Source organism: Sorex araneus, chromosome X (assembly GCF_027595985.1).
Source record: "Sorex araneus isolate mSorAra2 chromosome X, mSorAra2.pri, whole genome shotgun sequence".
Classification (NCBI taxonomy): domain Eukaryota; kingdom Metazoa; phylum Chordata; class Mammalia; order Eulipotyphla; family Soricidae; genus Sorex; species Sorex araneus.
In genome coordinates this window covers 15,365,400-15,381,758 of record NC_073313.1, presented here as the reverse complement: position 1 = coordinate 15,381,758, position 16,359 = coordinate 15,365,400, and the positions used below count along the sequence as shown (strand labels likewise).

Here is a 16,359-nt window from a genome sequence, read left to right as displayed (position 1 = left end):
AACAAAAATACTTGCAATTCAATTGTTTTCAGTTAAATTTTCCTTAACTGCACTATTAGATTTAACATTCTTGGCGAAGCTTCTCAATGGAAACTATTTATTATCTGATTTGGCTCTATCTTTAATTGAAAGTAGTCAGAAATAATAAAATATATTTTCTTTGAGACTTATTTTAGGTTCAGGAGATAACCAGATGGGTGAAATAGCACAGATATGATATGAAGATAGACTCAGCCTTTGATTTCTGTGAGCCTGTTTTAAACATGTCACCAAATAGTACGGAAGCTGAGGGTGCACTTAGAATGATTAACCTGGAAAGCTGAATCCAGAGTCGGCCTGTGGGAAAACCTGTCTCAGAGCGCAGCGCTGCAAATGACCTCTCCGGTAGCAGCTCTGTGGACACTCTCCGAGATCAACGAGAACAACAGGCAGAAGTTGCATTCCATATAAAGTTCAGAGAGCTCTTCGGAAGACAAGAACCCGTTTCTAAATTCAGGTCTCCTCACAGACCCATGAACATCACAGTCAAATAAGCTATCCCGAGAGCAGCTGGAGAGAAATCCCAGCTCAGAGTTATCTTAGAGAATTGACTCTTGCCAGCTCACTCCCGTAAACCCTAGGGAAAGGGCTTTATAAGCTGTTTTTGTCTATGTATCATGAGACATCTTGTATGATAAAATTCGGGCCCAGGAGTGGACCACATGGATAATGGATGATATATATCTATGTGTTACTTGAAGTTCAAGAGCAAAGCACACTTATTTATGTGCAGTACCGGGGATTCAACCCATACATACGAGGGTTGTATGTAGGATTCAATCCTCATGCATACAGGGCATTAGCTTTACCAGTGACCCACATCCTCTGTCCTACAAAGCTCACTTAACAAAAGGTTTTTCCATATCACAGTTTAAAATATTACCCAGCTCCAAGTGATATTATCCAACTCTTAGACCTCTTCTTATTAACAAATCCTTACATGAATAGAAAACCCGTAACGTTTTATCACTCATATCTGTGACATTTGTTGAGCTAAATCATTGATAGATGGGAAAGAAATCTCCAGTGCTGTGCTACGAATCACTTTTGCTACTTCCTAGAGTCAGTGGGGCACCCCTTATCCAACTTCACAGTGGTTGCTAGAAATTTGTCATAGTGGGGACATTTATACCACAGAAATTGGCACACACTACAATTAAATTTGTTCTTCCCCTTATCCCTCAAATCCTGTTCTTAACATGTTATCAGCATTCCCAGACCTCTGGGAAGATGTTCTTGTTTCTTTGGGGTTTTAAAATGATTTTGGGGTCACATCCAGTGATGCTCAGGGTCTATTCCTGGCTCTACACTCAGTAATCACTTTTGGCAGTGGTCGGGGAACCACATAGGGTGCTGGGGATCCAACCTGGGTTGGCCTTGCAAAAGGCAAACGCCCCACCCACTGAGCTATCTCAAGTCCCTGGGACAGAGATTCTTTGTGTGTATGTGGGAGGGAACCAGGTGCTCTTTTAACATTTGTTCATCGAAGTTCTCTCCTGCACAGTATTTTTTTTTTGCTTTTTGGGGTCACACCTGGCAATACACAAGGGTTACCTCCTGGCTTTGCACTCAGAAATTACTCCTGGCAGTGGTCAGGGGACCATATGGCATGGTGGGAATCAAACCCAGGTCAGCTGCGTGCAAGGCAAACGCCCTACCTGCTGTACTATTGCTCCAGCCCTCACAGTATTTTGAATTCAATAAAGTCAGTAAAATGTTAAAAGAACAAGTTTGTTGGGGCCAGAGCAATAGTACAATGTGCAGGGAGCGTTCCTTGCACACAGCTGGCCTTCATCCAGTCCCCAGCACCACATATAGTCCTGCTCACAGCACTGCCAAGGGTGATCTCTGAGCACATTAGCCCTGAGCACCAATGGGTATTACCCCAAGACCAAAAATAGAACAAGTTCATGGAATACTTATATGTTTGTGGTTCTGAAGACAGTTGGAATAACAGGATAAAGCAGCAGGTTTTCTCTGAATTCTAAACAGTGATTAACATAAGCTGTATTCAAAAGTATCTCCAACTCAGTCATATTATACAAAATAAGTGATTTCTCCTGAAGACCGAGTCACTGATCCAAACTGAAAATCCTGTGGTTTATTGGCTACATTTCATGACTGGAGGAAAAGTGCTTTTCCATTTGTATTTTCTCATATAACCTATGAGGCATGGCATTACACTTGCTAAGGGAACCACAATGCAGGATTCACTTTCTTATTCTTTCCTACATCGGAACCAGCCTGTTTCCAGCGTCAGTAATTGCAAATAGAATCACCGAGACTTTAGAAGTTACCCAAGTATATGTCTGGAATTGATATTATCATTACAGTGCTACCTGATTAACCACATCTGTAACCATACACATATGTGCTGTCATGAGTATTGAATTGAGCGGGCCATCATTTTTGCAGGACCTGACCAGGCACAGCAGAAAATAGAACCTCATCACACAGCCGTGCTGGGAGAAGGTAGCACTGTCCAAGTAGAAAATAAGGTAATTATCAAGCATCTTTTATTTTCTGATGCTTTCTACTCATTTCTGTGCAAAGGGATAAATCTGTCAAGCTGGAAATTGTTCTCTCTTCTCTTGTGAAAGACAAGTGCATTAGTTTCTGTCATGTTGACTTGCTTGTTTATTTTGGGACAGATTCTTCATGTCCAGGAACTATCTCCAATCCCTGTCATTTACCCTGAAAATTTGAATCTGGAGGCACACATGTCTCTGAATTTTCTTTTTTTCTCTTTTTGGGTCACACTCAGCGATGCTCAGGGGTTACTCCTGGCTCTGCACTCAGGAATTACTCCTGGCAGTGCTCGGGGGGACCATATGGGATGTTGGGAATCGAACCCGAGTTGGCCGCATGCAAGGCAAATGCCCTACCTGCTATGCTATCACTCCAGCCCCCAATCTCTGAATTTTCTTTATTAGGTTGATTTATTTCATTTTTAATATGAGAGGAAATGGACAAGTTCTCTAGGAATATAATGTGTGCTGTACATACATGTTCACATAGAAACTTTGAAGGTAACCCTCATTTTGAATGGAGAGGAGCATATCCTGCGTTTTTATAAACACTTAATGTTGAATTTTTGCTTTGTGAGGAATGTTTCTGAGAGTTTAGGAGTCTGAGGAAGTTTTTATTCCAGATCACCATATTTCTTCCCTCTGCCTGCTCCCTTGAGTGCTCTCCTGGCCGGTCTGACGGCGGTGTGTCAATGTAAATAAGGAGAATTGCAGAGACAATTGTGCAATATCTCCTGAACAGAGGACATTGGAGAAGTGAGGGTGAAAATGATTTTAAGATTTCAGATTTCTGATCGACATCTAGCCTTCTGGCCCTGGGACTGTGGAATACCCTGGCTTTGAGGAATTATTGTGGCCAAGGACACTTTCCTGCAAGCTCGCCAGCTGCTGTTTTCATCATCTGTGTGAACTGGGAGGGTTCTAGAAGAAAATCACAGTAGCAGCAGATAAATGCCTGTGTCGGCTTCCAGGGCAACCTGAGTGACCCAACCTTCACATCAGGTTCAATGTGATCTAACATTAGGTTGAGTATGAATCTGCCACTTGTGACTGATCAAAGTGGCAATTTTCTCTGCTTCAACCGAAAGTCAAAGGCACAGAAGGATCACAGAGGCCAGAACCTTCCGATAAAGCTTTCATTTGTTGCATTATCTGGTATAATCTGGCAGCCTCCGCTCTTTCTATAATAATAGCGGAGAGCACACTGCAAATGTGACAGATTTGGAAGCTCATCTGGAATACCAAGAAGAAGTGATGAGAGGAGCCAGAAAAATGGGAGACAGCTGGCTAGGGAAGAGGCGCTGAGACCTCTGACAGGTCATTGGCAAACAGTGCTCTTGGCTACAGGGGCTTCATTCTCTGCGTGCAGTCCTGTAAAGATCACTCCTGTAAAGGTTGCTGTGTTTAAGCAGAGCAGGGAAGTAGACTTTGGTAAAAGCATTTTCCCATTAGCATTTAAATGGGCCTGTCTCACTTCAGTCCACTGAATCGGGGACAGTCCCTCTAGACTTTACAACAAAAGGTCACGAAGATGTGAAGCTTCACTGTGTCTCGTTAACCTACGTAGCTCGGAACAGTTCGGAGCCTCCCTGAGCTTTAGTTTCTGGGTGTGCAAAATAGAAATGATGCTCCCGGGGCTGGAGCAATAGCACAGTGGGTGGGGCGTTTAGCTTGCATGCGGCCAACCCGGGTTCAATTCCCAGCGTCCCATATGGTCCCCTGAGCACCGCCAGGAGTAATTCCTGAGTGCAGAGCTAGGAATAACCCCTGTGCATCACCGGGTGTGACCCAAAAAGGAAAAAAAAAAGAAATGATGCTCCCCACTGCCTGGGGTTGTCAGAAGTCTATTGAGATGAATTTTGTATGTCAGCAGTCAATTCCAGATAGAGCCAGGGATCCAGGAATTTTGCTCAGGAGGCTAAATTCCATCCTGTCTCTGTCACTAGAGTTTTGCTGGGCCCCCGTGACACTTGGTCCATCTCTGGATGCTTTTATGTCACAAAATGGTAGATCCAGGACAGCTGTTGGTGCGTTACTTGTGAGAAATGCTGTGGAAGTGAAGATGTAAAATGAGAGATGTCAGCTTCAGGAACGCTGAGTCTCCAAAAGGAAACAGATGGGAAGGTTCCCGAATAAGTTCAGCTGCCCTACTGCCACTCAGGGACTGGGGTTGGGCCTCTTTCCCTCTGTGGGCAGGGTCTGCAGGCAGGAAGAAGCTCTGGATGTAGCAGGAAGGAAAATGCTAACACATTGGAACCTCTTGAGTTAGCGTGTTCCAGATTAATTAGATAACCAGAGCACAAACCATCACAAATATATCAGAGGACAGATGTTCCTTGCCTCTGACAAAAATATTCCCAACAGAGATCAGAGCACCAATTTCCAATCTGTCAATGTATTAAGAAGTTTATGTATGTATAATGTGGATGAAGGTAGAACTCTCACAGTTAAAAATACGTTAACTACTTAAATTTTTAAAGCATTGTATGTAAGGAAGATTAAATACTTTTAAACCCAAAATGCCTTTGATCATAAAATGTTTCACTGAGCACAAATTTTAAAGGCAAAAACAACATGTTCCTTTTTAAATTTTAAACTTTGTATATACTTATTGTAACAGAAAGATAAAAACATAGAGAAAAAAAGAAAATTCTCTTTCTAGTTACTTAGAAATAACCCATGCTAGCATTCTGGTGTGTTTCTTCCATGATTTTTTCAGTATATGATTTTGTGATTTATCTAAGTTAGAATTGCACTATATGCAGTCTTACAACATTAAAAAATTTGGACACTGCATTCTGAACATTTTATTGCATATTCAAAGTGTTGAGAAAAAATGTCTGGGCCATATGATATGTCATCTCATAAACATATCATAATCATATATCTAACACTTCATTGTTGAAACAGTTCTGCAGGAGTAGGGGAGATAGCTACAGGGCTGGAATGCATGCTTTTCATTCAGAAGTCCTGGGTTCCACCCCCAGAACCACACTGGACCCCCAAAGACCTTCAGATGTATCCCCAAAAAACTACAGTACTGCCAATGTGAAACTGATTATTCCCTCACACAATATTCCCAAAATTGTCATTGTGGGATTAGGGGACATCAATAATATTGGGGATTTGCATTGATATAGTCAAAGTGCTCTCGAAAAGGATTGCATCGCCAATTTAAAATCTCCAGGAAGGGGCTGGAGCGATAGCACAGCGGGTAGGACATTTGCCTTGCACGGGGCCAACCCAGGTTCAATTCCCAGCATCCCCTATGGTCCCCTGAGCACTTCTGGGAGTAATTCCTGAGTGCAGAGCCAGGAGGAACCCCTCTGCATCGCCAGGTGTGACCCAAAAAGCCAAAAAAACTAGGGGAAGGGTGCTAGAGAGATAGTACATCAGGTAGGGTGTCCGCCTTGCATGCAGCTAACCCAGGTTTTATTCCCAGTATCCCATATGGTTTCCTGAGCATCACCAGGAGCAGCCCTGAACGTTGCCAGGTGTGACCCAAAGACAGAAAACAAACACAAACAAAACAAAACAAAACAAAAAACCAACTCGCTAAAATCTCTGGGAAAATGGTATATAAATGAATCTTTCCCGGGCCAGGAGACCATGTTTTGCAGTGGTCAAAAACATGACAGGTATATGTGAAGTCCTGAGTTTGGTCCCTGGCTTTTTCTGCATCTCCACCCCCAGAACTTCCAGGTGTGACACCGAATTTTAAAAAATATGCTTTTTCTGTACCTACATGGAATATTGAATGTCATGATTACAGTTCCTTTGAATTTAGGGGCTGGAGACAGAGCACAATGGGTAAAGTACTTGCCTTGCATGTAGCCATCCCGAGTTAGGTTCCCACCATCCCATACTGTCCCTCTGAGCACAGAGCCAGGAGTAAGCCTAAGTACCACTGAGTGTGGTCCCAAAACAAACAAACAAAAAGCTTTATTTCATTTTCTGGGAAAAGAAATTATCTTGCTTAATTCTAAGCAAAAACGTTCATAAATTTTAACATAGCAGGACCCTTTTAGAGAGGAATTTGCCTTAGCAGATGTTCCTCAGATGTTTTTGGAAGGTTCCACTTAGTGTAACATGTCTGGAACATACTTTACACCAATAGTCATGAATGTCAGTAGTAACAAAATTGTACGTTTAGACTTCCATAAATAATTTTGCATTTAAATAAAGTAGATTGCTAGTGGGAAGTTATCAGCCCTCTAATAAGCCAAGCCAATTACATAGCTAGTCTTAATGATGTCTCCAATTAAAGAAAATCTTTATTTAAATTTCCCCTTCTTTGAGAAGGTTAATATTTTGGTGGTCTGGACTTGTTCTTGAGTTCTAATTGCTACTAAAGATCTCAAAGGATAAGTATTTCCATATTGAGTGCTGCACGGAAAATATTTCTGGAATTCACATTCAGATTTAGGAACATTGTCCACTGGCCAGCATGTCAACTTTGTATTGTTCCCATTTTGACATTCAAAAATAAGCATGTTTCTTGTTTGACTCTTTGCTGGCTTTAGGATCCTGAGATAAGCCACTTCGTACTCATTGCTGGGGAGCCAATAAAAGAACCAGTTGTCCAACATGGTAAGCCTCACATTATGGTGATTTTTCTTTTTCTTTGAAAGTTAATGTACATGCGTAGTATTTGAGGGAAGAATAGCTGGGATTTTGTCCATTCTCCCTATCTGCAGATTTAAAATTGTTCAATTTCTATGTGATTATAGGAAAGGATACACCTGGTGTTTATTTCTATATTGACTCTCTTTTCAAGAAACAGATCCTGTCTAGGATATTTTGACTTGGAACTATGGGGAAGACAAAAACCAAGTTTTTATATTGGGTCCTAGAAGATTTCAACTTAAAAAGGTTTTGTGGTGACTGGTGAAACAGTTCAAAGGAATGGACTGAGGTGTGGCGTGCACAGGCCTCAGGTGTAATCCTTGGTACCACCAGGTACAGCCCCAAACAAACAAAAAATGGAAATAATAAAGTGGAAAGATTTTGTGGTCTATTTGGGACATGAATATTGTTTTCATCTTTACCAAAGTTAGTAATAACTAGTAATCGATTGACTCCCCTCCCCCGAGAAGTTTCACATCTACCAATTGGTCATACTCCAATTCTGGTAAAAAAATTAGCATGAAATCTATGATGATTCTGTAAATTTAACGTGTCTGCCAGCTTCTACAGAACAAACTTTTGGTCATTTATTTTTGTCTTAGGTTCTTAGCAGTGACTTGTAATCTATTGGTGGAAAATAAGAAATTCTTAAGAATATTCCTTTGGAATTTTCTAAAATATATGAGTCAATCTTTGTATAATATGACTATACTCGAAGGCAAAGAATTCTGGAATAAATATCAGTAACACTTATGTATAATATTGTCTGTTAAATGAAGGACATTTACAACCTAATTTATGATGTAAAGAAGTGCTTATACATAATACATCTTCACAAGTTACTGAATTTGGCATGCATTAAAATCCCATTACATTACTTTGCCCAACATGAATTATCAGATATACAAAATGATCTCAGAAAAAAATTCAAGCTGACCATCCATTCAGAGAACTCTGATTTTTAAACCGTAATCATTTTTGTTCTACTATAACTGAAAGGAAAAGCATTAAATCATGCCCTGCCTAGGCTATAGCATTCAACCTTCATTTCTCAAGTATCTGATTTTCACAGCAAAGTTTCATTCAATTAAATGACAACAAAGGGCTAGAGGAATAGTACAGAAGGTAGAGCACTTTCCTTGCAACCCAGGTTCGATCCCTGGCAATCAATATGCTCCCACCTCCACCCTGAGCTCTCTAGGAGTAATTTCTGAACACAGAGCAAGGAGTAACACTTGAACATAGCTGGGTGTGGCCCAAAAACCTAAAACAAAAACAAAGGACACTGGCTGCGCTGGAAATCAAGCTTCCATATGACTCTACAACACCACTTCTGGGAATATATCCCGAGGATGCAAAAACGCACAGTAGAAATGACATCTGTACTTGTATGTTCATTGCAGCACTTCACAATAGCCAAAATCTGGAAACAACCCAAGTGCCCTAGAACAGATGACTGGTTAAAGAAACTTTGGTACATCTACCCAATGGAATACTATGCAGCTGTTAGAAGAGATGAAGTCATGAAATTTGCTTTTAAATGGATAAACATGGAGAGTATCATGCTAAGTGAAATGAGTCAGAAAGAGAGGGACAGACCAGAAGGGCTGCACTCATTTATGGAGTATAGAAATAACATCACATGAGGCTGACACCCAAGGACAGTAGATACAAGGGCCAGGAGGATTGCCCCATAGCTGGAAGCCTGATTCATGAGCAGAGAGGTGAAGGCAGATGGAATAGAGAAAGGATCACTAAGAAAATGATGGCTGGAGGAATCAGTCGGGATGGGAGATGTGTGCCAAAAGTAGATAATGGACCAAACATGATGACCTCTCAGTGTCTGTGTTGCAAGCCATAATGCCCAAAAGGAGAGAGAGAGAGTATGGGGAATATTGTCTGCCTGAGAGGCAGGGGGAGGGTGGAAAAGGGGGGTATAGCTGGGATATTGATGGTGGGGAATGTGCACTGGTGGGGGGATGGGTGTTTGATCATTGTGAGATTGTAACCCAAACATGAAAGCTTGTAACTATCTCATGGTGATTCAATAAAATTGAGAAAAAGGATTCTGAAGTACTTTGTTCTGTGGAAACCTGCAGACACATTGAGTAGGTTTAATCTTTATTAACAGCAACTATAACTTAAAGAATCATCGCATGGCTTCCCCTCCCTCCAAATTGGAGTGTGGCCAGTTGGTGGATATGAAACTTTGAAAAAATTTTGCCAGTACTACTTGAAAATCATTTATTGCTAGAGCCGGAGAATAGTACAATGGGTAGGGTGCTTGCCTTGCATGTGGTCACCTGAGCTCAGTCTCCAGCATCTCATATGGTCCCCCGGAAGCATCACCAGAAGTGATCCCTGAGCACACAGCCAGGAGTAAGTTTCAGTACTATCACTGGATTTGACCCCCCCAACAAAAACAAATTTATTTATTGCTGAATTGTCTTTGGGGCAACATTAGAATGCACAGAATACCCAATATTCATTAATATACATTAACATGTGCTAATGATTATGCAATAAAATATAATAAGTGGGAAAGAGGTGAAAATCTTTTAAGTTGGGGCTGGAGCGATAGCACAGCGAGTAGGGCATTTGCCTCGCATGTGGCCGACCCAGGTTCGATTCCCAGAATCCCATATGGTCCCCTGAGCACCACCAGGAGTAACTCCTAAGTGCAAATCGATGAGCAATGGGATGACAGTGACAGTGACATAAAAGTACAATTGTCATGCAGAGCTTTTTTAACTGTCATTTTTTGTCCTAGGTCCATTTGTGATGAACACCAATGAGGAGATTTCTCAGGCTATTCTTGATTTCAGAAATGCCAAAAATGGGTTTGAACGAGCCAGAACCTGGAAATCAAAGATCGGAAACCAGTGAAAGGCACAGGAGCAGGTGTCTCTCCCTGGAGGAACTTGGCGATTGACAGCATTCAGTATGCTAACACATCCCCTTTCCCATGCTGATCTAGTTATGCTTTCAAAGTAATAGCTGTTGTTTTTTTCTATAATAATGTGCATGAGGTATTGCCAGGCACGAGAAAATAAACAAATGACTGCTTCTTTAAAAACCAGTGCTCTTCATTTTGGCCTAAGTCACTAAATCGCTGTTGGGAAAATCATTTTGTGTGCACTAGTCTTTTCAGAGGTATATGGGTGCTTTCTATGTCTTTGTGCAAGCATGAGAGTTTGCTTTTTTTTTTTAAGAAACAAATCAGCTGTTTTCTGCTCTCACTACCATCTGAGGTCTCTTCCTAGTCCAGGTTCCGTGGGTTTCACATTACAGGTTATCTGCATGAAAATAACAGCAGTCCCCAGAGCTTGAGTCAGTTTCTCAAACTGCCCTGCTATTGGTAGGGACACACAGGATCACAGCCAAGACTTCCTTGCATTTCCTGCCAGAATCTGTGTCTGATTTAAGACACATGCTTCTGCAAGCTTCCATGCGGTAGTGAAGTTGGAATCCAGAATTGGGGTCCGGCCTTTTGTGACTGCAAACACTGGTGGCCACACCACTTCCTTCCAAAGCAACTCCAACCTGGGGCGTAGGCTGCAGAGATTTTTTTGTCATTGGTTGGATAGGAAATGAATTTAGAGTGCTTTCTCATTTCAAGGGGAAGACATGTCCACCTCCTGATCACGTTCGGAGCAGGAGAACATTACTTGTTTTTATTTTTTCTCATCTGTCTTCCTCCACCCCATGAGATTGTGCAAAAATCTACCTTGACTAATTGAAGTTGTTTCATTGGATTTTGATCACAACCGATTATTTGTTTTTTCCATGTGAAGTCTTGGGGTTTCGAACTTTCCTTCTGGAGAATGCCTTTTGAAACAGTTTTCTCTAGCTGCCTGATGTCAACAGCTTGGTAATCAGTGGCTTTTAAAACATTCAAAATGTACAGACAGTGGGCCGTGGTGAATATTTTCATGATGTCTTATCTGCAGTTGGTACAAGGCTCCAGTTATGACCACGGACCAGTGAAGGTAGGTGAGCCCATTTTTTATTGCAGTGTGGATTCCTTTTTAACTGGCTTATGCAGAGGACTAAATTCCTCTGCCCCCACAATCTCTGAGACCCTATGAAAATGCAAAACTCTTTTCATTGTGGGCAGCCTCTAGCCCGCATTTGTTAACACTCTTCTGTTTTTTTAGGCTTAGTGGGGTGGGGGGGGTCTTTTTGAGATGTAACAGAACATGAGTAGTCTGGAAGCTTTTCAGATGAGGGGAGTTTCTCCTCTGCTGCATATGCAACGAGCACAATGATTTCTAATGAAGCCCCTGTTTCGTCCTTCAGACACAGCTAACATTGTGGGCCATTTATTTTCAGGTTGGTTGAGTTGAGAGCAGACAACATTAGCTTACTTGGTTTAGATCATTCCCGCTCTAATCGGAGAGCTTTCTGCAGGCGTTTTTGCTCTGGTCCGAGTTCCTCTTTGCCACCATATGCAAAAATGTTTCCTCAGGAGTCACTTTTATTTGTTGTTATATGAATCTTGTCAGGTTCAGCAGTAAAATCAGTGTGTCTAGGAGCAATTGTCTCAAGATCTGTGAGTTGAGAATAGTGCAAAAGAATGAGCTAGGACACGTTGACTAATTTTTTCCCCCAGCTCTAGGTATTTCATAGGTAATGTTTTCTTCAGCTTTTTATTTTGAAAATGATTCTGATAGAATTGTTTTGACTGAGGTAGTACAAAACTGTTATTGATTTAGAAGTTTCTGGCTGTGAACAGTCAAATGTGGGTGTGAATTTTTGTAAACTCTTGGGATATGTGTTTTCAACCGGGGTAATTGCACCCCCAACAGGGGAAAATTAGTCCTTGTGGGTAAAAAGCTTTCGTTTTGTTATGGCCACAGTATATAACAAGAGATATACATATCAGGGAAACAGTACTTGAGGAACGCTCCTGTACTAAAACTTCATGGGGAAAATATCTTGCAAAAGGCTGAAGAAGGTGGAGTAATCAACTTGTCTTGCAGTCAGCACCCTAAGATTCTAAATTCCAAATATGCCTGGAATAACCACAGTTCTGGGCTCCGGGACATTGCCACCAGCCTAGGTGTTGGATCATTGTGCACTCAAAACGTAGGTGACAGGAGTTGAAATCAGACTTGCTGGAAACACCCAAGACTTTTCAGGGTGTGTAGGCTTTCCTGAAAATTTGTAGGTCTCGGGAATCCTTTAAATGAACTTTGTTCATAGAGTATTTTTTTAATCCCAGGACTTTTTTCCTGCATGGAGTTTTAAATGTTTTCCATATCATTTTGAAAGCGCTAGTTGATGTGTTGATACAAGAGCAGACTCTGATATATTGGAACTAAGTTACATTCATGCAGTGCATCAGTTCTCTTAAAGAGCACGGACACGGAGAACTCTTAGGTGTCCTGGGCACAGTGAGGTTGGATATATTTTCATTTGGGACCATGGGGTGCCTATTTTGCATGTAGGAGTTCAATCCCCTGGCAGCACATGGCCCACACACCATTGGAAGTGAGCCCCAGGCATTGCAAACATGTCTTTCAACATGGAAGCAGTGACATTATGTACTTAATAATACTATCAGCATTTGACTTTGTATGTGAAGTTCCTTTAATTTTGTAATAAAATTGTATTTATTACTTATAATCACTGTATCACTGTCATCCCGTTGTTCATCAATTTACTCGAGCGGGTGCCAGTAATGTCTCTATTTGTCCCAGCCTTGAGATTTTAGCAGCTTCTCCTACTCGTTTTTCCCAACAATTGAGGCTCTTTTCAGGGTCGGGGGAATGAGACCTGTTATTGTTACTGTATTTGGCATATCGAATACGCCATGGGGAGCTTGCCAGGCTCTTCCATGCAGTATTGCTTCTGATACTAATGTTAATTGCTTGTAATACTAATATTAATGGCTTCTTGTGGACATAATTCTCATGGACACCACACCCACCACCCAGTATATCCATTTCTTTAAATGTGAAGCTACATAGTCTGAACTTACATTCACCCAAGTCAAAGAAATGAAGGATTTCTGACATAAAAGTTACTGAGAGTGAACCAGAAGTTTGGCATAGCTCTTTCTGGGTTGCAGTGAATGCGAATGTGAATCATATTGACTTATACCTTTCACATTATAGTTTTCCTCCCCACCTTATCCCCAAGTTTTTTAAATCTTATTAAACTTTTCCTCCCCTCCCTATCCCCAAGTTTTTTTTATCTTTTGGAAAATTTTCCCTTCCCCCCCTCCCATCCTTTTTTGCTGTCATTGTTGTTGCTATGCGTGGGGGTGGAGGGGGTGTCACAGATTTGGTGCAAGTGCACTGGAACTCTCAAACTGTGCCACGGTGCTGAGGATCCCGAATGGCATTGCTGACAGGACAGCGTGGCATGTGGGATGGTGCCAGGGATCAAACTCTGACCCTATGGCCAGAGAGACAGCGCAGTTAGTAGGGCACTTGCCCTGCACGTAGCAGGCCCACCTAAGTGTGGTCCCCACAGCATCCTGTATGAGCACCAGCAGGAGTAGTTCCTGAGTGTGGAGCCAGGAGTAACCCCTGAGCACCATCCGTATGGCCCCAGACCAGAAAAATCAAGTTTAGGCCTCATGCTTACAAGTCAGGCTCCCTACCATTGAGATTCTCTGCATCTCTCCTGTCCCCAACTTTTTCTTAGAAGAAAATCTAAGGAGAAACATGTTTCTTATTTCATTTAGGAATGCTTATGAATGTTCTTGTTGAAATTAAAATTTAGCATATGCAGGATGGTAAAAGTCTTATCATTGGTTTATATATATATATATATATATATATATTTGCTTTTGGGGTCACACCCAGCAATGTACTAGGGTTACTCCGGGCTCTGCACTCAGGAATCACCCCTGGTGGTGCTCAGGGAACTATATGGGATGCTGGGAATCGAACCCAGGTTGGCCGCGTGCAAGGCAAACGCCCTACCTGCTGTGCTATCGCTCCAGCCCTGGATTATGAATTAATTATTTTTGACTCTGAGAGCCCAAAGTGGTTGATTTAGTAAAAGGCATCTTTAAGAATTTGACTCCTGGATGCTTAAACATCCCCCGATCTCCCCTCTTCTAGCCCCCTAGGCACAGAATTGGCACTGGTGTCCAATTTGGAAAAGAGGGGGCTAGAAGAGGGGAGGTTTAGGGAGACGTTTAGGAACCCAGTAGTGAAGGTCTTAAAGAAGCCTTCTAATAAGTCAACCACATATGGCTCTCCGAGCCAAAAATAAATTCATAATCCAGTCATCATACTTTGACCAAATTGGACACCAGGGTCAATTCTGTCCCTAGGGGACCCTCCACCCACTCCACTCTGCCCTGCCATCACATTCCAGCCTGGAATGTTCTGCTCTTCAGCTGAAGTAAGTGTGGTCCTGATTATAGTTGCATGAGTCTGTGAACATTTGCTCTGCAGCCACTCTGCAAACTGTTCCTACTTTCCTGACAATTGTGCTAAAGACCCTTTCAGTGACCGGCATCCTAGCTTCATCAGACTTGTACTTGGGGAGCTCTTAGGGGCCACCCATGCATGGAATTTCTGAACTGAGATCCATCTGTTTGGAGATCTCTTTTTGTACTTATTTTTAATTTTTTCAAATGGAATAATTCCCAAACGTGGCTCAGGGCCCAGGAGTGCACTGCTAGTGGTCTTCGGCTAACTGGGCCAGAGGGTGCAGTAGTTTGGCCCAGCCATGTAATGCTGCTTGGGCCCAGAAGTGCCAGACTGGCAGTGCTTGGGGGTCATGCAGTGCCAGAGATTCAGCTCAGATTCTCAAGCACGCAAGGCTTGCATCTTGGGCCTCTGAGCTATCTCCCTGGCCCCCGTTTGAAAAAATAACAACTCAAATGTAATGTGTTTACTATTGAGCTGCTATATTTATCAATCTAGAAGGAACATACTTGCTTCTAGAAATAGGGTCAATTCAATGCCTATGCTGGTTTCACCATGCAGGTGAACTGTCTAGATATGGAATTTATTCCTGTATTTATTTTCTCCAGTTTTTTAAAAAACACAACGGGGAGAGTTCTATACAGTTGTACAGTATGTGCACTGCACAACTCTATGGCGCTCCAGCCACATCGTCTCACGTTTGTGTGCAACATTTCTGAGTGACTATAGTGTGGACTCTCTGGACTGCTGGTAAATGAATACCCACAACCTCGCTATCCTGTTGTTGACATTGACCTTCTGGCCAGCATTATTTCCAGTTCGTTTCATAAACACTAGGAATTTTGGAGTGTCCTTAAGCTACCTGGGAAAGCCAATCTCTGTCACAATCCCAGGCAGCGAGGCAGGCATATATCAGTAAGGTGATAATAGAATGGTGCTAGGTTCTTCTAGACTTTCCCAATTCTTTTGTGGCCAAACGTCTCTCTTTCTTCCCCTCACCATTGTTTAGCCCCCTCTTTCTGAAATCCCCTGGGTGATGATGGGTGTTGGAGTCATTCAAACTTGGATTTAGTTCAAGATCCACAGGAATGGGGTATCCTCTCACTTTCACAAGAGGCCACATTCCTCTCAAGACTTCCTTGAGTGAAGGCTGTGTCGCCTGCCTTCTCCTGCAATTGTCTTTTTGTTTTTGCTTTTTGGGTCACACCTGGCAATGCACAGGGGTTACTCCAGGCTCTGCACACAGGAACCATTCCTGGTGGTGCTCAGGGGACCTTATGGGGTGCTGGGAATCGAACCCGGGTCAGCCGCATGCAAGGCAAATGCCCTACCCGCTGTGCTATCACTCCAGCCCCTCCTGCAGTTATCCTTTAAGTGAGTTGAATAACACAACTAAGAGTGTACCTTCTGTCATTAGCTTCAGGAAGCAGACTCTCTGCTTCCCTCCATCTTTCCATTTTCAAAGCCAGGAACAGGAAAGTCCAATGACCTTGATGCTAGTTAGATGACTCAACAATCTGTTAAGGGGGGCAGGGGTGATAGTACAGTAGGGAGGTCACTTGCCTTGTACCCAGCTGACCCGGGTTCAATCCCTGGCATCCCATATAGTTCCGTCTGAGCACCACCATGAGTAATACCTGAGAGCAGGAGTAACCCCTGAGCCTCCAAGCCAAAACCACATAAAGAATAAAAATAAAAATAAACCAATCTTCTTGAGGATGAGATACATTTTTATGTTTTCCATGAATTTTTTCTTTGTGACTGTGTAGGTTGAA

At 42.3% G+C, this 16,359-nt stretch overlaps 2 protein-coding genes across 3 annotated transcripts in view; both read left to right on the top strand.

The window, feature by feature from the left end:
- The window catches only part of PIR (pirin), a 93,075-nt gene extending 80,254 nt beyond the window's left edge, over window positions 1-12,821 (top strand). For both annotated transcript variants that reach the window (XM_055123117.1, XM_055123116.1), the window contains 3 exons: window positions 2,455-2,537; window positions 7,091-7,157; window positions 9,964-12,821. In XM_055123117.1, the coding sequence (XP_054979092.1) occupies window positions 2,455-2,537; window positions 7,091-7,157; window positions 9,964-10,079 (266 nt within the window). In that variant the 3' untranslated portion in view covers window positions 10,080-12,821. The remainder of the gene's footprint in view (window positions 1-2,454; window positions 2,538-7,090; window positions 7,158-9,963) is intronic.
- The window catches only part of VEGFD (vascular endothelial growth factor D), a 32,600-nt gene continuing 27,322 nt past the window's right edge, over window positions 11,082-16,359 (top strand). Inside the window, exon 1 of the mRNA XM_012933586.2 lies at window positions 11,082-11,182. Within this exon, the coding sequence (XP_012789040.1) occupies window positions 11,093-11,182 (90 nt within the window). The 5' untranslated portion in view covers window positions 11,082-11,092. The remainder of the gene's footprint in view (window positions 11,183-16,359) is intronic.